This window comes from Eurytemora carolleeae, unplaced genomic scaffold (genome assembly GCF_000591075.1).
Source record: "Eurytemora carolleeae unplaced genomic scaffold, Eaff_2.0 scaffold396, whole genome shotgun sequence".
In the NCBI taxonomy this organism is placed as follows: domain Eukaryota; kingdom Metazoa; phylum Arthropoda; class Copepoda; order Calanoida; family Temoridae; genus Eurytemora; species Eurytemora carolleeae.
In genome coordinates, this window is record NW_019396558.1 from 18750 (window position 1) to 44296 (window position 25547).

The 25547-nt window shown below is 34.4% G+C and overlaps 4 protein-coding genes across 5 annotated transcripts; all 4 read left to right on the plus strand.

The window, feature by feature from the left end:
* Nucleotides 1-7: 7 nt before the first annotated feature.
* Nucleotides 8-8359, plus strand: LOC111705482 (copper chaperone for superoxide dismutase). The gene is made up of 8 exons (XM_023478047.1): nucleotides 8-127; nucleotides 1567-1636; nucleotides 2331-2529; nucleotides 5308-5424; nucleotides 5630-5698; nucleotides 6289-6340; nucleotides 6814-6894; nucleotides 7917-8359. Exons 1-8 carry the CDS (start codon nucleotides 17-19, stop codon nucleotides 8088-8090), a joined length of 873 nt encoding a protein of 290 aa, XP_023333815.1. The 5' UTR covers nucleotides 8-16; the 3' UTR covers nucleotides 8091-8359.
* Nucleotides 8360-8602: 243 nt separating this feature from the next.
* On the plus strand, nucleotides 8603-14156 carry LOC111705480 (lamina-associated polypeptide 2, isoforms beta/delta/epsilon/gamma). 2 transcript variants are annotated; one of them, XM_023478043.1, is made up of 8 exons: nucleotides 8603-9088; nucleotides 10152-10233; nucleotides 11070-11141; nucleotides 11672-11782; nucleotides 11954-12030; nucleotides 12448-12538; nucleotides 12937-13113; nucleotides 13561-14156. In XM_023478043.1, exons 1-8 carry the CDS (start codon nucleotides 8895-8897, stop codon nucleotides 13897-13899), a joined length of 1143 nt encoding a protein of 380 aa, XP_023333811.1. In that variant the 5' UTR covers nucleotides 8603-8894; the 3' UTR covers nucleotides 13900-14156. The 2 variants fall into 2 exon arrangements, with proteins under 2 accessions (XP_023333811.1, XP_023333812.1); XM_023478044.1 differs by lacking the exon at nucleotides 8603-9088 and adding an exon at nucleotides 9416-9520.
* Nucleotides 14146-19778, plus strand: LOC111705483 (tetratricopeptide repeat protein 1). The gene is made up of 5 exons (XM_023478048.1): nucleotides 14146-14291; nucleotides 14448-14694; nucleotides 17182-17397; nucleotides 17629-17717; nucleotides 19136-19778. The coding sequence occupies exons 1-5, from the start codon at nucleotides 14160-14162 to the stop codon at nucleotides 19298-19300; spliced, it is 849 nt and encodes a 282-aa protein (XP_023333816.1). The 5' UTR covers nucleotides 14146-14159; the 3' UTR covers nucleotides 19301-19778.
* On the plus strand, nucleotides 19750-25384 carry LOC111705484 (neuronal calcium sensor 2). The gene is made up of 7 exons (XM_023478049.1): nucleotides 19750-19854; nucleotides 20869-20909; nucleotides 21036-21130; nucleotides 22180-22270; nucleotides 22716-22801; nucleotides 24504-24613; nucleotides 25053-25384. The coding sequence occupies exons 1-7, from the start codon at nucleotides 19766-19768 to the stop codon at nucleotides 25135-25137; spliced, it is 597 nt and encodes a 198-aa protein (XP_023333817.1). The 5' UTR covers nucleotides 19750-19765; the 3' UTR covers nucleotides 25138-25384.
* The last annotated feature ends 163 nt before the right edge of the window (nucleotides 25385-25547 follow it).

Here is a 25547-nt window from a genome sequence, read left to right on the forward strand (position 1 = left end):
TTTGTTATTTTCGAAAATGCGGGAGTCTGTTGAGAGTACAGCCGAGTTTTCTGTAAATATGACCTGTGAGTCATGTGAGAGTAAAGTGCGGTCAGCTTTGCTAAAACATGGAGTTCAAGACTTTCAGGTAGTGCAGTGTTCGCAAAAAAAATGTTTGCAGGCAGGTTGATCAAATATTTACAAAAGGGAAGATAAAATATTTACAGAGATTCGTATCGGAAAGATGATTTAAAAATGATGAATCCATTTATATATTTAAGCATAATATTTCTACAATTTATGTTTAAAAACCATATCAATCTCTTTTTAAATCATGTTTTTTATTCGTAAGTATTTTTTTGGAGAACAATGCAATGCATTAATGTTTTTGTGAAGAAACAATAATTTTTGTAAGTATCTGAAAATTAAATCTATTTTTGATTGGAATCTTTAATTCAGTAATTATTACCCCCAAACTTCACCTAAATATCGGAGCAATCCCTTTCCTAAATAAATCCATTCTTAATGATTTTGATCCCTTAAATGTGAATAAAAACGCTGCAGGTATACAACCGACGTGTACGGATCATAGATAAAGATAGATTGCGCATAAGATGACATTTTTCATCTTGAAAGATATAAATGTATAGAGATGTTTTAAAGATATTCCTATTATATAGATTAACTAGGTCGGTTGTAAACATTGGCTGTTCTTATGTCATTGAGTACATGTGGTGTACATGAGTTCTGTAGAAAGAAATTTAAGTTAGTTTAGTCCTTCTCATGTCCTTCTTAAGTTCTCGTCAATATGATATATTGCTCAGTGAAATATTGTTGTTTAAATAGTTCCATTCCCGGTGTGGCGTTAATTCTGGGTAAACGTTAAATAATGGTAGTAGATTCTACGCAGCAAATTATCCGCGCATATTTTTGCAGTTTACGGCAATACACGCACAACAGAAATCTGATATTTTAACTGAAATTTTAAAATTATAAATTATATTTATACACTTAAAGTATACACTATATGCTGGTATATAATGTGAGTACAGAAGTAATTAACTATACATTAAACTCTCATTAGTTGCAAGTAGCAGAATCTTAACAATTAACTTATGTAAACTGTAAAGCTGTAATTGGATCCCTAATGTTAAAACAATTGATTTTTACTGTCTGTTGCTCAGCAAAACTTGATTGATTCTCAAATATGAGAAATACTTTCACTTAATTTACTGTTTACATTCACAGAATTGCAGTGTGCGAATGCCGCGGAAAATTTGCTGCGTAGAGTCTACTACCATTATTTAACGTTTACCCAGAAATAACGCCACACCGGAGTTATTTTACACTCTATTATGAAATCCATTAAAACACGAAACCACCCGCTTATCATTGAAGTACACTTTGATCCCTAGAAGTATGAGTTCGCGGACTGTACAATTCTTGGTGATTTTGCGTACATAAGCTATCTATGTTTATTTATTTATCTATGGTACGGATCAACCGTTTATGAGGGAGAAGAAAAAAAATACGTTTTATTTTAGCAAATAAAGTTTTAATTGTATAAAATGTATTTGTATATTTCAGATAGATTTACCTTCTCAGCGTGTAATAATTACTTCTACAAAAATAACAGAAGAACTTAAAAATGTTATAGGTAGGTAAATAAATTTTTTTTTTTTTTTTCTCTTTCAAACTTTTTATTGAAACAATAATGGTACAGATCTGAGAAAATTGTGTAATAATGATAAAAACACACGAATATTCATTTATATATATATTTACAAAAATGCTTCTCGCAAATTACTCTCTAATTTAAAGTATGGAATTTAAACTAGTAAAGACTTGACAACTCTGAGATCTGGAATATGATCCTACATGAAATAAAAAAGGACCTCTTTTTTTGATTATAATAGAAAATGGAAAATAGCAAATAAATTAACATCATTTCAATTAGCTTTGGAACTCAGCTTTGCTTGGAGATCTTTTCAATTTTTAAAACCAAGCTAAGGACATTTTAATCTATGTTCTAAATTTGAGGCAAAGTTTCCCCATTTCTACTTATAAACATAAATTGCGCAAGGCACTTTCGCAGAGAATCGGCAAATGAAAAAAAAAACAGTTTAAATAAACAAAAAAATTATATCTAAGTTATCCTTGATCAGACAAAGCTTTCAAGGCTACCGTTGTAAATCGGACATTGTCACCTTTGCGTGGAGCTTCACTTAAATTACGCTTACAATCCCTTTAAAGAACTTATTAAATAGCAGTAAAAGTCTTGTTGGTTTGATAATTACTTCGTTAATATTTTCTTGTTCAGCCATCTTGTTTATCGGACTCATTTTGTATAGAAGATACTGGAAAGCTGGCAGTACTGATAGGAGTAGGAGGAGAGGGAAGGCTTCAAGGTGGTGAAGAGAGGGTCCATGGAGGAGGTGATGTTCCACGACAAGGACTAGGAGCTGCAGTAGCTATGCTAGGGAAGGACGGGGATTATTTTACACCTGGAGTCAAAGGAGTTATTCGGTTTAATCAGATAGATCGCTCCAGGTTAGATATATGGTTAATGATTATATGTGTCTTTTTGAAAAACCGAAGAGAAGCCAGCCTTATACATGTCGTCTTCAATCAACAAAAACTTAGATACATTTGAAAAAGATTAAAAAGAATTTTTTAGGTTAACAACAGCAAAAAAACGTCAAAAACTCAACAACAAAAACATAGCAGAGTTCTGCTCAGAAAGCTCTCTTCCCTATTTGCAGTGGAGGCTGAGAAAGTTGTTTGCACATAGAAGGGAAAGAAGACCAAGCGGCCCTGAACGGCCTGTGCTCAATTTGCTAGTTTCCTTTCTTAACTGCAGAACCCACGGCCGGGGTACTAAGTCAGGAAATAGGAATAACAAAGAGCTCATATGTCTAATACTAATCCGGTTTAAATCCACTTCACTTAGCGATCGGCCTGGAAGGGCTCTGTCTCTGCTCCCTGATCAAAGGGGACAACTCAGCATTCTGCATGCAGCGGTGCAGACTAAATGCGATACTTCCTATTGGAATTCTGCTGGACTGGTAAACAGTATAACATTTGGACAAATGGAGTGATTTTAACGAAACATTCCTGATACGCCACTCCTACAAACCCTTATCCACATCTATACTTTCCCTTACCTACCATCTAACCTTCTCACAAGACTCACAAGCAGCGAAATGAGACTCGAGGACATTTCTCTGTTGGATCCTACAACAAAAATACCTCTGTGCGGGGTCACTTCATTACAGTGCTTAGGATCCATTTAATTTTGATGCGGATCCGGATCCTGGATCCGCTTTTCAAAAAAATGGATCCGGATCCGGATCCAGGTCATTGATCAAAAAAAATTTTATTTTAGTTCAATATCTTTTCATACCTAAAAAAATGTTAAACATTTTAACATTTTTTTATACTATTTTTCTACTAGTTTCCACAAAATTATAATGATTTTTTTTACTTTATCCAGAAAGAAAACAGGTCTAATTCATATTAGCTTTTAGTAGAAGGAGGGCGTTTAGAATATCTGCCTTCAGGCAACTCCTTAGGTCTGATTTGAATATCTTTAGTGCAGAGAACAGTCTCTTAATACTTGGAACACAAGATGTTCCTTAGCATCTGTATCTTTTTAGCATATGTGCGCCCCCTCCCTTTCCCCCCTCACTCTTACACATCCTTACACCTTAATTTGTGAAGAATGAATTTGCTTAGTTGCAAGGGGGAAAAGGGAGACTTCTCCCCCCCCCCTCTCTAGTTACTAAAGGGGGGGGGGTGCACGGTGGAGGTCTGAGTTAAGATTTGAGCAAGATAAAAACCTGAGACCCTGAGAATATTTTTAAAATCTTTTAAACAATTCAAAATAGGATATTTTTAAGGAAAAATAACGCTGTTTTGCATATTTTGAAAAATGAAATTTTGCTTGGATCCGGATCCGTGGATCCGCATTTTTTTGCGGATCAGGATCCGGATCCAGAGAGCCAAAATAATACGGATCCAGCGGATCCGGGTCCGGATCCGGATCCTAAGCACTGCTTCATTATCCTTCGTTGAAAAGCAACCCTTCTTGTATAGGAAAGTAAAAATGTGCGGTTCATAGCAAAGAAACAAACTTGAAATGCTAGCAGTGGTAACCTAGCCAATGCAAGTAGACAGAATGTGCAGAGCTGAGGCTGCAATTACAATTAAGCAAAACAAAACAAGAACGGAAAAGGGAACATCTTTACAATGAAATGGATGAAAGGGTGATCGTGCACTGTCTTATAATGGCGCAAGCCGCAAATATAGCCACTCGTAAACATTCTTTCAAAAGAAGCGCCGTAAATGGTCGGGCAAAGGGAGGAAATGAGAAAGAGAAACTGCAGACATGCAGATGGAGAAAGGAGAAAAAAGCTATGCCTCGTAACATTTTAATTTCATAAAAATTATAAAAAATAAAGTGTAAAACATTATTAAGAAAGGTTTAGCTGAAGTCAAAATGCGTGTATTAAAGGGAGTGTTCGTGAAAAATGAAAGGGGGTATAGGCTTAATGCGATAAAAAAGCGCTTTAGATCGCTAATAATCTTACTTCTATCTGTTGCGTCTATTAGGAGAAAATTGTTAAAAACGACTGACACCGAAGAACGCAGCGCCCATACAAATTCAGAAAGATGCAACATTCAACTCGGATCGTAAACAAATCAATTTAATTCCAAACAAATCATTCAGATATTACAAACAACAGTCATCGATTATTTTTCGACGCATTTGTATATAGTTAATATTTCATAATATTTTTGATTTTGTTTTTTTAAATAATTTTGGCTGGCGCTGGATTTTCGAACATTCCTGGAAAATATGAAAATGTCGTCTTCACTATAGAAAATCCTCGAAACAGGAATAAATGTAACTCTCAGATCATGAAAAATACAAATTATTATGAAATATCAACTATTTACGAATGCGTCGAAAAATAATCGATGACTACTATTTGTAATATCTGAATGATTTGTTTGGAATTAAATAGATTTTTTTACGATCCGAGTTGAATGAGTTGAATGTTGAATCTTTCTGAATTTGTATGGGCGCTGCGTTCTTCGGTATTAGTCGTTGATAACAATTTTCTCCTTATAGACGCAACAGATAGAAGTAAGATTAGTAGCGATCAAAAGCGCTTTTTTATCGCATTAAGCCTATACCCCCTTTCATTTGTCGCGAACACTCCCTTTAAGATCAAATTTAAATTTGTACAGATAATTTAGCCAGTTTCGCGGTTTTTGCGAATAAGAACTCTAATTTCAATATATTGTATATGTTAAAAATATCAGGTGTATAGTAGAGGGAACTCTAGATGGTTTAGAACCCGGAGAACATGGTCTAGCTGTCCACGAGGCTGGAGATGTTAGTAGAGGATGTCATAGTCTCGGAGATCATTATAATCCAAGGTTGGAAATTATCTTTTAAATCATGATTATAGATGATAGCAGAGCAGATAACTAAGTTTTAACCACAAAGAGGGCATTGTTAATATCGCTTAACCTAACCTTACTAAATTATTTTGGCAATATTTTGATTATATTTTGTTTTATACTTTCCATTAAACTTCTGTGAATTTTTGCATACAGTCCCTTTATATATTTTAATTGAAAGGGGAACTAGACATGGTTCGCCGGAGAATATGGAGGAAGAAAGACATGTCGGAGATCTGGGAAATATCAGGAAAATAATCATTGATAAGAAAATATACACTTCAACCCAGTATTTAACATACAGTCCGTCAATTAAGCTTAAAAATTATAGATATAGAGGTTCCAATTAAACTAAAAGAAAAATGTGTTTTATGACATAATGAAAATTTACTCGAAATGAAACTTGTTAACGTGATACGCCATGAATAGATGACATAAAAATGGTAAATTAAGACAACATATCTCAATTATTCATCATAACCATGATACATCAAAAATCTCCGGACTATTATCAGAATTGGGATTGTTGTCTTGTCTATACTGAAATCAATGTTTATCTAAGGATATATTTATCCCTCTTAATGCTTTAATGCCACTCGATAGTGAGTAAATACTCTTTGAAGGGAACCGCACACATTAGCACCTTTTTTGTTCTAAAATTGAGTTCGATAGATCAAACTCTCTTCGGTCTTTATTCGGTCAAACGAAAGTAATCCCTGTAACAGTCAGGTTTTAATGAAATGACAAGAAAGCCGATTGTTCAAATCCTCCTTCAAGATTGATTTTTATTGTTGTCTTCTTACTAAGATTTTTAACAATGATTTATTTCTGCTGGGTTAGAGCAGATGAAAGTGGAAGAGCCACGTTCAGAATAGTTGATCCGATTCTCAAGGTACTGTTTTAAAGTAGGGGGACACAGTCGAGGTTAAAAGAGCTTAAAGGAAGGGGCTGGGATAGATATATAATAAACTATATTTAATGTGAAGTGTGAAGCTGATCTAAATCTCAAGGTATTGTTATCAATTGTAGTAGGAGGATAAAAGAAGCTTCAAAGGGAATGTTGGCGTAATTTCATGTGATTTCGTTTGAAGGGTTACATGCCCGATTCACAACCGGCATCTTTCATCTATTTGTCTACAACTAGTGTTTGGGTTTATCTCATCATGTTGGTGGATTTTTCCTTGAACGAAGATGACGATAATCAACACCTCTTTAACTGTACAGAAAAACCGACAATTTTCAACGCATCCACTCCAGTACAAGAGAAGCTGCTCTTCATCTTGGTTTAGAAGGGAAAGAAACAACAGAAGAAGAATAACAGCGATATTGGCTCAGCTTCAAACTCCTTGATACATTTCTATTCAGGTTTGGGATGTGATAGGACGGAGTGTAGTTGTATCTACTGATAAGGATGATCTTGGACAAGGAAATCATCCCAGATCACTAGTAAGTATCTGAGGGACCAAATACCAAATTGAATGAATATTATGAAGTTAATTACTACGAAGAATAAGTTGAACCGCAAAGTCATTTCAATTCTTGAACCGGGCGGCGCACAAGAAAATTATTTCAACTTGGTCTACGTCTTTCAACTACTTCTCGCTATTCATAAAATCTGGTCTCTGATCTCTATTGATTGCAGTTTTAAATATAAAGCAGTAGAAACAACTTTTGTATAATTCAAATCTTATTAAAAATATAAGATCGATTGTAACATTTTAAGACTAAATATTTTTCTAAACCATTACCTTGGTCTTAAATTCCATTAACTTATTCCAGGTTAGTTGTTGATTTTTTTATGAATAATTAACGGTTTGGGTGAAAAACGGGGAGGAAGTTAAATGAATATAAATATGAATATGAAAGGTAGAACTTCCAGATCCGTCCTTTAAAAGACTTTTCTGAGTTTATAACTTTTGTTTCTAAAAGATTGTAAGCATGATTGCAAGTGACCCAATGTGCAAAGATGGCAATGTTCGATTCACAACGGTAACCTTCAAAGATAGATGTCTGATAAAGTATGAATTAGATATGGATGTACGTTTAACTTTTAATTTTAAAGTGCGGTTTCTCTACAAAAGTGACGTCCGCATTTCTACTGCAGGAAAACATGTAGGAATTTTCTGAATTGGACACTTTTATACCTAGAAAAGCGAGAACATCTTCCACAGAATTGATTAGGTAAAGGTTTCAAGAGTACTGATGTCCGTTGCGAATAGGGCATTGTCATCTTTGCATGGAAGGTTGCCTGAAATTCCATTTAAATCAGTGATTAAAACGCCCTTTCCCATTGGCGACTAAACTTAAGACATAGGATACTTCGAGGGTGCCAGTAATTGACAACTTTCTCCGCGTTAATAAGTTAAACCACAATACCTGAATATCAAGTTTAGTCGCTGCAAGTATATCTAAGGAAACTAAGAAACTAAAAACGGTTTTCCTTTTTGTTCATATAAATGTATCTCTAGGTGGATGGCAATTGTGGCCCTGGCCTGGCTTGTGGAATCATAGCCCGGTCAGCAGGTCTAGGAGAAAACTTGAAGAAGATCTGTGCTTGTGACGGAGTAACTATCTGGGACGAGAGAAATAAACCTCTGGCGGGACAGGGCAGACAGGATAATCAACCGGAAACCAGTTACTAAATATTATTGTTGTTATACATTTCTACAAGCTGCCATGCATTGTTATCCTTCAATCTTTTCTTTACTGTGAAATGGCTGTTTGATCATATTCAACATTTTAACACATTTTTGCCTGAATTAATAATGATAATATTTAACCTCCAAAAATTGTATGTAAAAACTATATCAAACTGTGCACTGTTCACCAATGATTTTAAACCAGGAGTTTAAATTAAAATATATTATTCTGTGATTTAATGCCGGTTAAAAAATAAATCAACAATACTTGAGAGCTTGTCTTTAGGTTTTATGTACCACATCATATAAATGTAGATATTAGTTGTGTCTATGACTCTAAATTCTGACCATTGGGCTATTTTGGGACATTCTAATAGAAGAAATTTATATCATAAATATTCATATATGAAAGTATATTAGTTTTAATTAAAAATTAACATGAGGAAGAAATTATATATATATATATATATGTATGTATGTATTATTTATGATTGAGTATCCTGAACTGAGTTAAACTAATGTTATATTGGGACCTTTCAATAACAATTCAGAGGATAGTGCCGTATATATTTAATGTTGAACTTGAGAGTTTAGATGTTAAGAACTCCGCTGTATTACAACCGACATGGGCACGTGTGGGTAAATATTTATCAGTGATCCTAGTAGGATTCCGTATCAAAAAGGGAACGTTTATTTTTCTTGCGACTTAACGGTTATTAGAAGTAAATGTAGTGATTGGGCTGCTTATTTAACTAATGCATAGGAGGGGGTATGAAGTAGAGGACAAGTCTTACGCGTTATTAATTTATGCGGCACCGGCTCAGTAACATCTCGCCTAGTACGCCTAGATATAAAATTTTTAATTTAAATTGTAGTGGAAATGAAAGAATTCCAGAAAATCCACGAATCGAAAACCAAAAATCCGCAAATACAGTAATTCTAACAATGTCGGGAGGACTGCACGCATCTACAACTCTGCGGGGGAAACCATCTTTGTTGACGTAAACAACTTCTCATTCACAATTTAAATCCTACTTTTATATGAACTGAACAATGTTTCATAATTTTATATAATTACTGCAAATAATTACAAATAAACTACTTTCTACAAATTAAAATTCATTATTTTGTTTTTATTTTCATAATAACTTAAACCTAATCGGTGGCCGCAGCGCTCGGCCCCCTAGCCTGTCCTATCCGTATACTAGGACGGACCCCGAGTTGCTATATGGCGAAATGTTATATGGCGAGATGTTACTGAGCCGCAGCACCTCTTGGAGAAATCAAGTGAGACTTCTGTTACTAATAGTAAAGTGTTTATAGTAATAGTTAAATGATGTGAATTATTACAGAAAAATGGCGTCATTGACCAAAGAAGAGTTAAAAACTGCTTTAATCAACCACGGAATATCCCCTCCCCCTGCTAGCTCAAGGTAGGGCCACTGCCCGGGGATTAAAACGACAAAGGCTTAGGTACCCCCCCCCCTATATCGAGTTTTTTTTTTGGTTAATTTCCTAGAATACGACTTTTGGACCCCCCACCCCCCTCCTAACAATTTTGTACATGGATCTCCTACGCGAGACATGGAAATAATTGACCATGTCGAAGCGCCCGGCACCCCAGCCTGTCCTACCCGTGGCGCTCGGCCCCCTACCCTGAAGTGGTCATGTACTAAATTGATAATATGGGGGGGGGGGGGTGATCCAAAAACTCGTATACTAGGACGGACCCGTTTTTTAGAACAAATATAGATTTAATTATCAATAGACAAGCAGTTATCAATAACCATGGGATCATGATAAGGATTATTACTTCTAGTCATAATCAAAGATAGAGGACAAACATAAATATTAAATTATTTACATACATCTAGCTTGGGAACCCAACTCGGCTTTGAACTTAATTTGCTTTATTAAACTCAACTTATTTAACTAAGAATTTGAAAAACATAACAAAGAACATTCCCGTAGTTCTACAGAGTTCCACAATCAAAATTTGAGGCAAATCGGTTAACTGTAAATTACATTGACAGTCCGGACCAACCTTACAACCAATATATCTAGGAAGGATGAATTCCTGGCTTTGTACGAAGAGCACGTGAAACCTGTTGAAGATGAGGCAGGAGAATTTAGCTCAGATGATGAGGTGACTAATAGATTATTATCATTATCTATCAGTATTAAAGATTTATACGCCAGGTTTATTTTAATTACTCCCGGCCCTCCCACTATCTAATAGTCATCATCTATTTCCCTATTTATGGGAGACTAGTTAGTTACCCCGAAGTTGCCTTGGGTACTCAATTCATAGTTACTCTAACCGTTTGCCAGGAAACAAAATTTTTGTTATAAAAGTCGACTTACTCAGCCTAACAACTTAATCTTAAAACCATTCCCGTGGTTCTCCTAAGGTCCTCAATCAATATTTGAGGATTTTCTTTTCTGATTTTCAGGAAATAAATGATTTTTTTCGATGTAGATATGTATTTAGTTGATTCTTTTTTTGGTCAGTTTTTTTTGCCCATAGTTTCTTTCTTCCAATTTGCATTATGAACAATTTAGATGTATTTTTGTATTAGACTGATCCTATACAAGCAAATCCAGAGATTATTTCTTTCCAGTGTAATAATAATAATAATAAAAGATATATCAATTATAAATCCGGATCCGATGATTTTAATAATGATTCTCTGTTGGTTTTGTAAAATTTGAAATATTTTAGATCATCAATTATTATTTACTAGCTTTAAGGGCCCGGCGTTGCCCGTGTGGAAAAAAAATTATATATTTTTAAGACTATAACCAAAGGTAGTTCAAAGTGTACAAATCATGTAAATGTTCGCAAATTATATGCAGTAGAGTACATTAATACAGTATGTTCCCTAGACTATCCATTTCAATTTCGAACTTTTTAAAACTGTTAAATAAACCTTATAAAATGAATTAGGTAATATATAGATTGTAATTTGTAAATTTCTCTAGGTTACAATTAGCCCAAGGAAGAAAACTTCTCAGTCCTCAGCTAAATCGACCGCAAGCTCGAAATCCCCCAAGGTAAGATTCATGGGTGTATATTTTTCATAATTTTTAATGAGGGGGGGGGATTTCTTTTTCCTACTGTATACTTAAAGCGTAAACGCAATTTATTTATTTACGAAATTTATTTTTGCCTAATTATCCAAAAAAGAAGCATAGAAAGCAAAAATAACATGGGTGGGGTGTGTGAAGTAAAATGATTTTCCAGGAATAATACACCCATGGTAAGACTATGTTTTTTAAAAGAAAACCTTTTCGGTTGATCTGACGGAACTCTCATAATAGGGCCAAGAAAATCGTGAGTTCAATCTGATGTGCTCGTTTGCGATTTCAACCGAATTTATCCCAATATTCTGTTAATATATCAATCAAAGCATTTGCTTGCGTCAATAATTAATACCAAAAAATTTTGTTGGCGGAGGACAAATGCAATGAGTTTTCCCCTTTTCAACAATTTTATATTGTTATTTGTTGCTCCCTACAGGTGCATTTAAAATCTTAGGAAATGTAAATTTTTATATTGTTTTAATATCGTGTTATTGTGTTAGAAGGGTAAGGGGGCGAAGAGTATGGTGGAGAGCACTGAGGAGAGTAGTCTGATTATCGGAGACCTAGACCTCGACACGATCGACGACGACGAGCTCTTCAGACTTCTCAAGGTAAGATTCATACAGATTCAATTTTTAAGACAGAAAACGACCATTTCTTTCACATTATTGTTCCTTAAAGGTTGTTAATATTTGTGAATCTAGCATGTTCCTCTTTAAATTACACAACAGCAACAGTCCCTTTAATACGTAATTCTTTTCTAAAATATATTCCCTCTGTAGGAAAATGGTATCGAGGCTGGGCCTATTGTTGCCTCTACTCGACCCTTCTACAAGAAAAGACTGGCTCTAGTTCTCAGGTCAGTAGCGCACAGGGTGCAGCAGCCCTCTTGTCCCCCGGGATTATTTAGCAAATATCAGGTGGGGTAGGTAAACCGAAATGGAATCCCTAAAAAGGTGGTTCAACATTTAATTTATTTTCCCCTTTTTTTTTTGCCTATTTTTAGATTAGAATCTAATCTAACTCCGAAAAATAATTTCTAACATATTTCAAGGAAAGAATCTTATTTTAGTTCCATTGGCACAATTATTTCAAGTTATTTAAATCTCAGTCTGCATTGATAGTTTTTATGATTTTGACATTTTTACACTTTAGGAACAAACAAAATGTATTTTAGGAACACTAAATTCTACACGGCTACAGCAATAAACATGATACTTCTAACTGAAATATTCTATATCTAATTGGGTCATAGCTCATCCTTTATCTGATTTAGGGGTGAGAACGGAATGAACGGGAGTAGCGGAGGAGAGTTCTCAGATACTGAACCTGAGGATGACCAGCCTAGTGGTATAACCTCCCCTCAGGTCAATAACTTTATTTTTTCAAACAAATCTTTTTAATTTTACAGTCTCTTAATAAGGATAATAATTATTTTCAAAACTAAGTGTCCAAAAGCATAGTATAAATCTCAGGCCCAAAACTATTGAAGCTTTGTTTGTAAAATTTATGATTTTTCTAGTAGTTTAAGTTTAGGTTTAATTGATGCTCTATTCTCTGAGCACTTCTTCGCTGTACGAATTTCATCAAAATTGAAAAATATTTAATAATTATAAAAGATTAATCTTCACTATTAGAAAAGAAAATATTTACATGGTGTCTCTAAAAAAAATCGATCTTCTATTTTCAATTGAGTTTCTGTAAAACGAAAATGGAAGAGAAATCGACGTATTCGAAGACAAAATAAAGATGAAATACGGTTTAGGTTACTGTAACCACAAGAACCCGTGGATCCGCCTCTAGTTCCAAGTCCAACAAGTCCTTGACCAAGTCCCCGGTGGAGCTCAACAACGGACTGAGAAAGAGGATGAATCTAGGAGATGAGATCGATTCATCTTTGAGGAATAATCCAACCCCTCGCAGATCCATCCATAGTTATAAGGTAAAACTGAGCTAGGATAGACTACACGCATCAGGGTGGGACGGATTCAAAAAAATTAGGCAGATGGGATAAGAAAGCTAATTTTCTAGAGCTTCCATCCGAGCTTAGACAAAATCTGATTTAAAATATCGCGTTTTTATTTTTATGTGGGGAAAGAAATAAAAAGTTTTTTATTTTTTCAAATACTTAAAAAAAAATATTTATTTTCCCCAATTTAGCGAATAAAACCCTAAAAAGAATACTTTTTTGTGGGGGGGGGGGAATGTTTTTGAAAAGTAGTGAAGATTTTTCGAGAAATATACAGTATATAGTATATACATTACATAAACCCACGTAAACAAATTTGAAAAGGATTTTTTTGATTATGTTTAAACGTTCTGTGTTGGTTTTACTGGTCTTATTTTTTTAAATGTTATCCAAAGGATTATTATCTAATGAATTTTCTAGGTTACTGAGACAACCCGGCAGACAATAGTAAAAACCCATGATGGATTAGAGACCAGGGACACTGTGCACACCCTGGAGAAGTCCGAGAGTAAGGGAGAGGACGGACCTGTCAAATCATCATTCTTCACCATCAAGAAGCTCATCATTGTTCTCCTGGTTCTCGGTTTCCTCGCAGCTCTTTTTGTATATTCAAAACAGAATTCAGGTCTCTCCGCCGACTCTATCTTGGACTCGGTGAAGAAGACGATCGGTGGAACACCCGCCGCACCTGCTCCCACTCCCGCCCCGGTCAAAGCCTCGCCGCCTCCGCCCGAGCAGCCCAGCATCGCCGATGTTTAGAATTCTCATTACTCTACTCTTATGATATTTGACAACCGCCGAATATCTAGTAATCTCGTACAAATTAAAGTGGAATTAAACCTGGTTTTGGTTGACGCCTATGTATTTTAAGTTATCTTTTAAACATTTTATGAAACTCGCCTTTTCAACAAAAAACCTCCACTTAGCGCGTCTGAACATTTTTACATTGAACGTTTTGTTCAAACCCCCGCGTAGATTTAGTTCTGGAAATCCTGAGGTTTTTCTTATTTTCCAGATAAATGAGCTCGGAAGGAGATCGGAGAGAGGATCCGGAACGGAAGGAAGAGGAGGAGGAGGAGGAGGAGTTCGAAGATGCAAATTCAGATTTAAATGATATGACACGTCCTAGTGAATGGAGTCCAGGAGATGAAGTAAGTCTAATTTTTTTTTTTTTTTTTAACATCAACCCATTGTAACCACTGTTTTTCCATTGTTTCGAAGTGGGCGTGAAAGAAAAGTTGTGAACGACATAGATTGATCGAACCAAAGCAATTCATTTTAAGAAATATTTTTTATATATTTTGTAGAATATTGGATCTCCCGCTGTTTCGGATGAAAAAGATGATTCTACGGAGGAGGGAGAAAATAAAGACTTTACGGATGCTAAAGTAGACTCTGTTGGTAACTCTGTAGGTTCTGTAGATTATGTAGACGAGGACGGGTTGGAGGAGGAGGAGAAGAATCTGACCGAGGAGATAAAGGAGGAGAAGAGGATGCAGGCAAACCAGTTCAAGGTCGAGGGGAATAATCTATACAAGGATGGAAAAACTGCAGGTTAGGTATATCTATTCAAAATTGGTCATAATACTAAGCCAAGCAAAGTTTATAGGATAGGGTCAGATACTCCTTTAGACTATAGGTTGCAGATTTCATCTCAATATTCGATTCGATTCGATTTGATTCGACAGTCGTAATAGTTTTGACATTTTTGTCCGAAAGTATTGATTCTGCAGACTCTCAGAAACATCTTCATGTGCAAAGTTTCCAAACACATTCCAAAAATTAAAGTTTTTTCTGGACGTTGGAGAACAATCCCTTTTGAGAATCAATATATATATATATATTTAAATATTAAAATTATACGTTGCATGTAATGTTTATTTTTCCAAATTTCTGGAAAACCTTCAGGACTTTCGTGATTTATTATTGAATGCAGTTTGCATGAGTTAGCAGGAGTTTTATCATTCACAGGGACATTTTTTATCTCTTGTAAATATTATCTTATTATTTTAGTTAGTTTCTTTACAGCTTCGCTTCTAGCTGATACATCTGATGAATTTAGGGTCCTTCCTAGCATATATATATATATATATATATATAGAGAGCACATTTAAATGTCTTAGTTACGCGAAAAGATTATCTGAAATCTACGTAGATTTTTACTCCGAAAGGATTTTTCGATTCGTTTTTTATCATCAGGAAGGTTTTTTAATCGAAATGTTTAAGATCGTTACGTAGGCCCGTGACCGGAATATTTTGATCTTACAGAACCCCTCCTCCGCCCCAAATCCCAACCCCTGTTAAAGAACCCCTCCTCCACCCCAAATCCCAACCCCTGGTAAAGAACCCCTCCTCCACCCCAAATCCCAACTCCTGGTAAAGAACCCCTCCTCCACCCCAAATCCCAACCCCGTTACAGAACCCAACTTATGATGTAACCTATTCTAGTGATAAGAGTATTTTTAAAGCATCAAATGTCAACAATGTAAAGATACTTCAAAGAAACTTCAATGCAAAGGTTTTTCTGTTTCTTTTAATATAACTAACATCTTTATCAGATAGATATTTCACGCATAAATTATTAATTATTAATTTATATATATAAAACTGTAATCTCTGTTTGTTTTTTGTTTGTTTGTTTGTTGGTTTGTTTGTCCTATCATAACTAGGAACCCCTGGACTGATTTGCCTTAATTTTTGACTTGGGAACTAGGGAGAGCCACGGGAATGTTCTTAGCTTAGTTTTGAGAGTGGATTGACTTTAATGGCAAATATTTAGTTTCCCGGTAAAACGGCGGGAGTAACTTTTAGTAACCAGCGCCGGGTTCCCAAGCTAGTGTCTTGTATAATATTGAACTATGTTTTAACCTTTTAATTTGTTTAACTCGTTTCTCATTTTCTGTATTAAGATCCTTTATTTAATCAACAAGAAGTCAGAACTTTTATGTTTTGAATCTCGGGATCAAGCAATTCTACATATTAATTAAATTCCTTTTCGATCCCGTGGTAGCTACTCTGCAGGATAACTTTAGTTGAGGGATTCTAAGATTTAATAGTGCTCACATTGGATATCGAGATCAAGCGTTCAGGATTAACAATATCCACACTAAAGTTCAGTTTTCCTTTTTAAATGTGAACTAGATTCATACAACGACTTTACTGCAAGTTTGATATTTGATATTGATAACTGAATTCTGATTTGTGTTATATGACGTCATAGAATGTTAAGCATCTGTTTCTCTGTTGAATTCTAGAGTTAGTTTAGTTTTAACACTCGACAAGGATATTCAAATTAAATAAAGGAGGGGGGGGGGTGTGTAGATTTTCTGTGACAAGTTTAATTTATTCTGCTGGTATTTTCACATTCAATGTGACCATAAGCGTAATTTCAAATGGCACTGCCCAATTCACAACGGTACCCTTAAAACCTTGGACTGATCAGCTAGGACAGAAATATCATATCTCAAATAGTGTTAGAAATCCCATAAAGGGTGGCACGCTGAGCACGCTAGCGTACAGGTTGAATTCAAGATGTTTAAAAAATTCGAAAAAAACATTTATTTTTTGCGATTTCTGGAAAGTACACATTAATATTTCTTTAAAATAAAACACCTAGCTAATCAATAGTTCAAGATTGGCATGTCCGGTTCACAACGATACTCTTTAAACTTTTATCTGACCAACCTTAATAAAGTTATCTTAGTTTCTCCTTCTTAAAAAGTATTAAATTCTCAGTTCATTCTCTCTCTTCGTTTTATCGGATGCAAGTCACATTTACTGAGAAATTACGTTTTAGCTAGAAAATAAAGGATATCTCATTCATCATCACAAAAAGTTTTTAAGCGTTAATCGAAATTACCTCTGAAGTCCAATTAACATCGATTTTTGATAATTTCTTAACTCTAAGCTTAAATTGTGCCGTAGGTTTATACTATGTCGTCTTATTATATTTTAGTAATTAAATATAGATCTGAAGCCTTACAGAAATAATACTAATTGTTAAACCACCCTTCACAAACTAACGAAAATCTGAAATTTCAGAAGCTGTTGATAAGTATACTGCAGGACTACGGATATGTCCTCTAAGCTTTGCCAAGGACCGAGCTGTCCTCTATGCTAACCGAGGACAAATGAAACGTGTCCTAGGACTGAATGACCAGGCTGTGAAGAACTGTAGTAGAGCTGTAGAACTGGATCCGGAGTATATGAAAGCTATTCTTAGAAGAGCAGAGATATATGAGGAGACAGATAAACTAGGCAGGATTTATTTGATATCCTTAATCCTTCCGACATTTGTTTTGGCTTGCACTCTATTTTCTATCTAAACTTTTTGATTTTTTAAATGTTCTTTATAATTTTTTTATTTTCTTCATGCGGTCTGTCATTAAAAAGCTATGTTTTTAGATTACCTATTTTTTATTTAGTTTGTCAATATGTCATTTTCTTCTTTAACCTTTGAGTATGTTTTGAATCCTGTTTGTTGTGCAGATGAAGCTTTATCAGATTACAAGAAAGTTTTAGAACTCGATCCAACACAATTAGAAGCAAATAGGGCAGTCAGACGTCTTCCACAGAAGGTGATGTTTATTTATGTCATCATTTATTATGCGCTTAGAATCCGTATGTATCCCTATTCAACTGGATCCGTAGTATTTAAGCACCCTTGATCCAGACAGGGGCGGATACAGGGGGGTGGCAGGACCTTTGCACCCTCCTGAGATTTCAGAATAGCTTCTCAATAGCACTCGAGGGAAAGAAAACCTACTGCAAAAGAGAAAAAAATATCTATCTGACTAGCTTCCTAAATCAGAATTTTTCTTCCGAAATAATTCTAGTACCCACTCACTTAAATCCTGTATCCGCCCCTGGATCCCGATCATTGATAAACAAACATGCGAATCTGTGGATCCGGATACAGGTGGGAAAATATCCACACCAAAAAAAAACAATTTTTGGTCTCAACCTTCTTATTTCAAGTGTCAACATGAAGAAATTATTAAAACCCTTTAAAATCATTAAATGGAAAATCCAATATCTGCATAAAATTTAGAGAAAAAGCTTTGGAAATTTATCTTTGTTAGAATAAAATTAGAAAAACTTGAAAATATTTATGGGCTTGAACCGTATCTATTTCTTTGCAAGCCAAAAAGAATTGATTCTAAGCACTGTGTATAGTAGTAGCATCCCCCTACCACATGTTAAGGTGCATGACCACAGTGGGCTTCTTGTCATATCTAAATATCAAGGTTTATTTAACTTAACATTGTTTAGAGTAAATAAACTGCCTCTGTCTCCACTTTCCTCCTAATCTAGACTTACAAAGTTTGATAGCTTTACTGGAATCTTAATTAATTCTTAAAATTTAATCCTACGCTAATAATCCTTTCAGATAATCCATCGAGTCTGAGCCTCTGTCCTTGGAAGATATCTTTCAATTTTAATCTTTAAGTTATTAATCCTTAAGGTTACCCATATTCTTTTTTAACAATTTAAAATTTTTTTTTTTATAAAATAGATGGTTAACATCATAAAGAAGTATTCTTGTAAATGCTGATTTTATTTCTTAAACTCTAGTACTGGCCACACGTTTGCAGCCTTCTCTTGCCATTCCTCTTTGTAATATCTGCTTCTTTGCTTTCTTTTATTCTAGATTTCCTTTCTTGGTGATAATTATACCATCTTTTGGCGCTTTAGAAAAAAATTAAAAATCACTATCTCTGCGCCATTTGAGATAGTTCCCCATATATTTAATCCTTACTTTAATCCTGCAGTAGATAATCCCTCAGATTTAATCCTTAACTTGGATAACTTTTTAGTTATAAAGTATGCAAGTTTAAAATCCCTGGAAACTCCCTTAAGTGCAATTCTACTTAGCGAATCCGTATAGTAAATTTGTCAAATTATATCCTTAGGTTATAATCCTTGGCAGAATTCCTTAAAATTCATAAGTGAAGTCCATGGAAAGATTCCCTGTCTTAAAATCAAATGATTCCAGATCGATGAGCGGAATGAGAAGCTAAAGGCGGAGATGATGGATAGTCTGAAGAAACTCGGGAACATGGTTCTTAAACCATTCGGACTCTCCACAGATAATTTTAACCTGGAGCAGGATCCAAACTCCGGGGGGTACAATATACAGTTCAATCAGAAGAAACAGTGATATTAGTTCTGTTCAGTGAGATCAAACTGTAATTTTATTTCCGTTAATCATGACACTCAACTCTAAAGATTTAATTCGTTTACAAATCATGTTCTCCTGTAGCCGATTTTTATAAACATAGAAGTTAACACTACTTTTTTCTAGTCACCCTGTGCAGTGTGCATTTAATTACATTTCTAATGTTGATATTACTGTTTATCTAAATGATAAATATATGGCTTTAAAACATGATTATATTTAAGAACCGTAATTCTCATTCTAAAACCTTGAAAAACAATTGTGAATTTTAAATAATCTATACTTACAAAATTCTGATTCTGAAACCAGTACTGTACCAGTGCGGATGGTTTTATAATAGTACATGATTGAGATTTTTAGGTACCGCTGAAAGTTTCAGCGCCTATGTTTGTGAAACAGAATTAAGAAATATAAACATTGTAAATGTCATACACATGATTGCTGTTCATGTATTGCAGAAGAATGGGAATCAAGAATGGAAAACCGGTTTTGAGAAATGACGACATCCTTGCTTTTTCTCATACTAGTGGACTTAGGTAACACTGACATTTATTTTGATGAGTGATCGTGAAAAATGAAAGGGAGTATAGGGTTACGGCAAATATTAATCGCTTTTGAACGATCCTAATGTTTCTTCTATCTGTTGCGTCTATCTATAAGGAGTAAATTTATAAAAACGACTTATACTGAGGAACGTAGCGTCCATACAAATTAAGAAAATACCAGTTTAAGACTCGTATCGTAAAATAATCAATTAAATTTCAAACAAATCCAATCCGACACATTCGTATATAGTTGATATTTCATAATATTTTTTTTGTTTGTTTTATATACAATGGACTGGAAACTACTTTTTTCTTCTAGGCGCCTCTGCCACTTGAATTCTTTCAAAGCATCGAGAGCAAAGACATTTTGCGGCCATCTATATCGGCGTTTTAAGTGCATTGTATACAAATGGAATAAGAATATAATGAAAAACTATTGTATATATATTTACCAATTTGCGTCGAAAAATAATTGATGACTGTATGTTGCACTAACAGAATGATTTGTTTGATATTAAATCGATTTTTTACGATCCGAGTCGTATATTGCAACTTTCTGAATTTGTATGAACGCTACGTTCTTAAGTATAAGTCGTTTTTAACAATTTTCTTATTATAGACGCAACAGCTATAAAAGTAAGATTAGTAGCGATCAAAAGCGATTATTTTTCGCCGTAAGACTATACCCCCTTTCATTTTTCGCGAACACTCCCTTTAATCATATTAATAAATAGAAAATACCTTTGTTTCTATAGCTTTTAAGTGTTTGATACTCACATTTTCCTTGATTCTTCAGCAAAAAATCCGCAGGTCGAATTTTGATTATGAAACACAATTGAAAAGAGAAAAAATTAAATAGTTAAATCATGGAATCTCTAACATCTTGATAAGCCAAATCTTCTAAGGGTTCCATCTTACATGCTACTAAATGAATGGAGGATCAGTTAATATAACGTGCACGGTCCCTTTAATAGATATATTAATAGATAAATGTATATATTTTAGTGAAGAGCAAATCAAAGTGAAATTCGATGCTTTCACCGCAGGCACTTAAATCCTCTTTTTTTCAGTTCAAAAAAGTTTTGACTCAAATAATATCTAAACTTGGAAAAGTAAATTTTTATTTTCTTATCTTTTTTTTGTGATCATCTGGGAGATTTAAATGTCGTCAGATCATCCGAAAGGGAAGATTGATCGAAAAAGTTTCCGTAAAATGTTAACGGAAGCTTTTCTTCATTCTAAAAATCCCATGGAGGATGTAGAAAAGGTAATTAACATCTCTTTTAAGTTATTAAATAATTTTGAGCGAAACTTTCTCAATCAAAGTTTTGGGATTAATGAAGTTCGAAATCTGTTTCTCAGTTTTTCTTCATTTATTCACTCGCTTTTGTGGATATTTTAATTACATAAAAATATTAATGTAGTCCCACCCAATCTACGATGGTATATTTAAGTACCTTAAATTCCGCATTGGCTCATTGCTGTCTCGGTACGGCGACAACACTCCTCAAATTATTTGTTTAAAACATTTATGCAGAGATGAAAGATGTGATAATTTAAGATGAATAAGATGAAAGTTCAGAAATAAGATTTGATAGTTGGTATAACTTATGTCAATGAATGGACCTGGGGTGTATTCGGGAGTTAGTCTTGGGGGGGNTGTGGGGGGGGGATGAGCTCCCATAGCCAGTGCCGTAACAATTGGGTTTCTTATTTCTAACTATTTTCTCGTTTTCGACTTGAAGAAAGTCAGTCATTCTTAATTTATCAAGAGGGACATCGATCAGAAAGACTATTAGTGGTATGAATAAAGGACGAAAAATGGGCATGTACTGCTTGGAACTTACAACTTAGGACTGCACCAGACTTACGACTAAGGGACTATATAGTGGACAAATATGACTAGTGAATAAATTACAAAAAAGTGCTGTAGAAGAACAGAATTTGTTGGCGCTTCGCGCATATGTTTAATCAATATACTCATGTTGTTCATTTTAAAACAGATGTATACATATTTTTTTAAGCAGAAGAACAAAACATGAATAATTTTAGAATTTGGTATAGTATTAAGCAAAACCCTTCAACAATTAATAAATGCTGTTTTTTACTTAAAATTTTGAAAACAGTGATTTCTTTTTGAAAAAAAATCGACCCTGTACGCCCCTTCCCCCTCATAAAATTGCTAGTTGCGCCACTGCCCATAGCCCACTCCCTAAATTAGCCTCTGAATGAAACATTGTTTTTTTTCTGATGTAGATAAAAAAGTTTTGATAGTTCGTATAACTTATGTCTGTGAAACATGGTTTTATTTCCTAGATGGAGAAGCACATTTTCCGTATCTATGACACAAATAACGACGGGCATATCGACTTTATAGAGTTCATGGTCGTCTTTCACGTTCTCTCAGGTACATTTTTAAACGGTCAAATACTTGGCATAAACTTTTTATTACCATTTTTTGTTTTGATAAGGCTTTATTCCTTTTGTGTAGGGCATAGTTTTCTATAANGTCTTAAATCCGCCAAAACCCGGTTTCGATTGAGCCGCGGCTTACATCTTGAAACATTGAATACAATTTAAAGTGAAACCAACCTTTGAGCCGCGGCTTAAATTTAAACCGTCACTCAAATTTTTAAATTCGGCCTCTGTTTACACCTAATCTTACTTCAAATTAGGTTGGGGAGTAATTCAGTTAAAAAAGTGAGAGGGATACTTATTTTAATGTCTAAGAAGTCACGATGAAGGGTAATATTTTTGTTTGTTTTTAAATGTAACCCCACTAGGACCGCACTAAAGTATTCACCATTGTATAAACTTCTAAGTGTTTCTGTTCCAAGACTTCTGTATTTCAGAGGGTACCCCTGAAGATGTTTTGAGGAAACTGTTCCGTCTTTTTGACGTTAATTGTGACGGGAATATCAGTAAGAAGGAAATGTTGGTAAGCACCAAGCAAATCATTTATTCAACCTGAAAAGAACTGTTGGCGTAATTGCAAGTAATATCTATCTATAGAGTCGCAGGTCCGATTCATAAGTCTTTAATGAGTAAAACAATGAAGCTATCGTTGTTTTTTTACTTTTTAGAAGTTCCTTGACATGTTCAGTTTTGTTTGCATAAATCAGTGTCTGACTGCAAAACTACGATTGAACTAATTAACTTTTAGCTTGAAAACTAGGATAGGTCATTTATCCACGATCAGACAAAGGCATCGAAACAGTTTTGAATTGTACTCTCCACTCTAATTAATGGATCACTTGAAATTACGTGTTCGGTCCCTTTTTTTGTTCTAGAATCTTTTTTCTGTGGTTTAGGGTTGTATGTAAAATGTTGGGTGTTATTGTTATCTATATAATAAAACAAGACACTCGTATATATATATATGCTGCCTATAGCCGGCAAAACGGCTGGACTGTTTGGGTTGACATTTTTTGGACACTCAGGGGTGACCGGGGGGTGTTCTAGGCTAAAAAATTATTATTTTTTTCCAAAAAAAGTTTTCAAATTTTTTCACGAGCAACGCTGGGCTATTCAGCTAGTTATTCATAAACCAATTCAGGAATTCAGTATTGGATTATTTCTAGAGATTAGTGAAGGATCTAATAGTATCTAGTCCTCCTGTATCTAGAGATTAGTGAAGGATCGAATAGTATTTAATCCTCCTGTATCTAGAGATTAGTGAAGGATCTAATAGTATCTAAGCCTCCTGTATCTAGAGACTTGTGAAGGATCTAATAGTATCTTAGCATCCTGTATCTAGAGACTAGTGAAGGATCTAATAGTATTTAATCCTCCTATATCTAGAGACTAGTGAAGATTCTAATATTATTTAATCCTCCTGTATCTACTGATTAGTGAAGGGATCTAATGGTATCTTATCCTCCTGTATCTAGAGATTAGTGAAGGATCTAATAGTATCTTATCCTCCTGTATCTAGTGATTAGTGAAGGGATCTAATAGTATATAATCCTCCTGTAGCTAGAGACTAGTGAAGGATCTAATAGTATCTAATCCTCCTATATCTAGAGACTATTGAAGGATCTAATAGTATTTAATCCTCCTGTATCTAGAGATTAGTGAAGGATCTAATAGTATCTAATCCTCCTGTATCTAGAGATTAGTGAAGGATCTAATAGTATCTAATCCTCCTATATCTAGAGACTAGTGAAGGATCTAATAGTATCTAATCCTCCTGTATCTAGAGATTAGTAAAGGATCTAATAGTATTTAATCCTCCTGTATCTAGAGATTAGTGAAGGATCCAATAGTATCTAATCCTCCTGTATCTAGAGACTAGTGAAGGATCTAATAGTATATAATCCTCCTGTATCTAGAGACTAGTGAAGGATCTAATAGTATTAATCCTCCTGTATCTAGAGATTAGTGAAGGATCTAATAGTATCTTAATCCTCCTGTATCTAGAGACTAGTGAAGGATCTAATAGTATATAATCCTCCTGTATCTAGAGACTAGTGAAGGATCTAATAGTATCTAATCCTCCTGTATCCAGAGACTAGTGAAGGATCTAATAGTATCTAATCCTCCTGTATCTATAGACTAGTGAAGGGATCTAATAGTATCTAATCCTCCTGTATCTAGTGATTAGTGAAGGATCTAATAGTATCTAATCCTCCTGTATCTAGAGACTAGTGAAGGATCTGCATGGTCTAAGTACTGTATCCGAGAGTAGAGAAAGTATTGCTGATTCTGCTTTTGCTGAGATGGATAATGATGGAGACGGAGTTGTTACATGGTGAGTACTAATGATAATGATAAAAAATAATAATGATAATATTAATAATAACTAGATAATCATCATTACGTTAAAATTAAGGCCAAGCCCCCTTCAAAAAGAACCTTATCCCAATTTATGAAGTTCAAATAATATTTTTCATAGTATCGTAGGTTTGATGATATTTCATATTTTCTTTCAAAGAAGGATTGTCTAGTTTATCTATGCAAGATGGACAGTCTAGTTCATCCACGCTTTCAAAAAATTGAGGGTTGTAAATTCAACTCCAAAAATCTCTTTCATTGCTTCTTGTTAAAATGGTTTTGTCACTTCACGTTTCATTTTGACTTAATAGAACATAAATTCCAATAGTTCTTATTAGATTTCACATTATGTAACGTTCCTACTTGTTTGTTTTCATTTGTTTGTTGTACAATAAATGTACATGTTTAATTTTCAGTGATGAGTTTGTGAATGCAGTACTTCAGGAGAAAAAAGTATCTAAAATGCTCACCATGAATGTAATTGATATATTCGTCAGCTGATCAAGAGATTCATATATACTATTGTACATGCCAGCTGATTATATGTCAGCTTATCACTAGATCCAACACTACTGCACATGTCAGCTGATTAAATCAGTATGTACACTGCATAGTCCACACAATGATCAAATCAAGTGCACCGAACAAAAGCATAAAAGTAAAACCATGTAAATGTTTTATTTAGCTAATCACAATCCACAAAATTGTTAAAATTCTTTATTTATGTTAATAAACCATACTCTGTTTCGTAAAGCTTTGATAAAACTATTGTGATGTTTACTAACTGGACATTTAACCGCTTTTTAATTAACCTAAATCTTCCATTAGTTGATTTAATACCAGTCCTTGGTTGTATAACCCAACTTTTGCTTTTTATGATTTATGAACTAATTGTTTTAAAATTTTTGTTA

Coding starts and splice junctions, on each gene's coding strand:
- LOC111705482 (XM_023478047.1), top strand. CDS start 17: ATGCGGGAGTCTGTTGAGAGTACAGCCGAGTTTTCTGTAAATATGACC. Junction 5,425..5,629: donor GGAGATCATTATAATCCAAG/GTTGGAAATTAT, acceptor TTTAATTGAAAG/GGGAACTAGACATGGTTCGC. Junction 6,895..7,916: donor GAAATCATCCCAGATCACTA/GTAAGTATCTGA, acceptor ATGTATCTCTAG/GTGGATGGCAATTGTGGCCC.
- LOC111705480 (XM_023478043.1), top strand. CDS start 8,895: ATGCGGCACCGGCTCAGTAACATCTCGCCTAGTACGCCTAGATATAAA. Junction 12,031..12,447: donor AGACTGGCTCTAGTTCTCAG/GTCAGTAGCGCA, acceptor TATCTGATTTAG/GGGTGAGAACGGAATGAACG. Junction 12,539..12,936: donor GTGGTATAACCTCCCCTCAG/GTCAATAACTTT, acceptor AATACGGTTTAG/GTTACTGTAACCACAAGAAC.
- LOC111705483 (XM_023478048.1), top strand. CDS start 14,160: ATGAGCTCGGAAGGAGATCGGAGAGAGGATCCGGAACGGAAGGAAGAG. Junction 14,695..17,181: donor CAAGGATGGAAAAACTGCAG/GTTAGGTATATC, acceptor CTGAAATTTCAG/AAGCTGTTGATAAGTATACT. Junction 17,398..17,628: donor TGAGGAGACAGATAAACTAG/GCAGGATTTATT, acceptor TTTGTTGTGCAG/ATGAAGCTTTATCAGATTAC.
- LOC111705484 (XM_023478049.1), top strand. CDS start 19,766: ATGTATTGCAGAAGAATGGGAATCAAGAATGGAAAACCGGTTTTGAGA. Junction 19,855..20,868: donor TCTCATACTAGTGGACTTAG/GTAACACTGACA, acceptor TATATATTTTAG/TGAAGAGCAAATCAAAGTGA. Junction 21,131..22,179: donor CCATGGAGGATGTAGAAAAG/GTAATTAACATC, acceptor TTTATTTCCTAG/ATGGAGAAGCACATTTTCCG.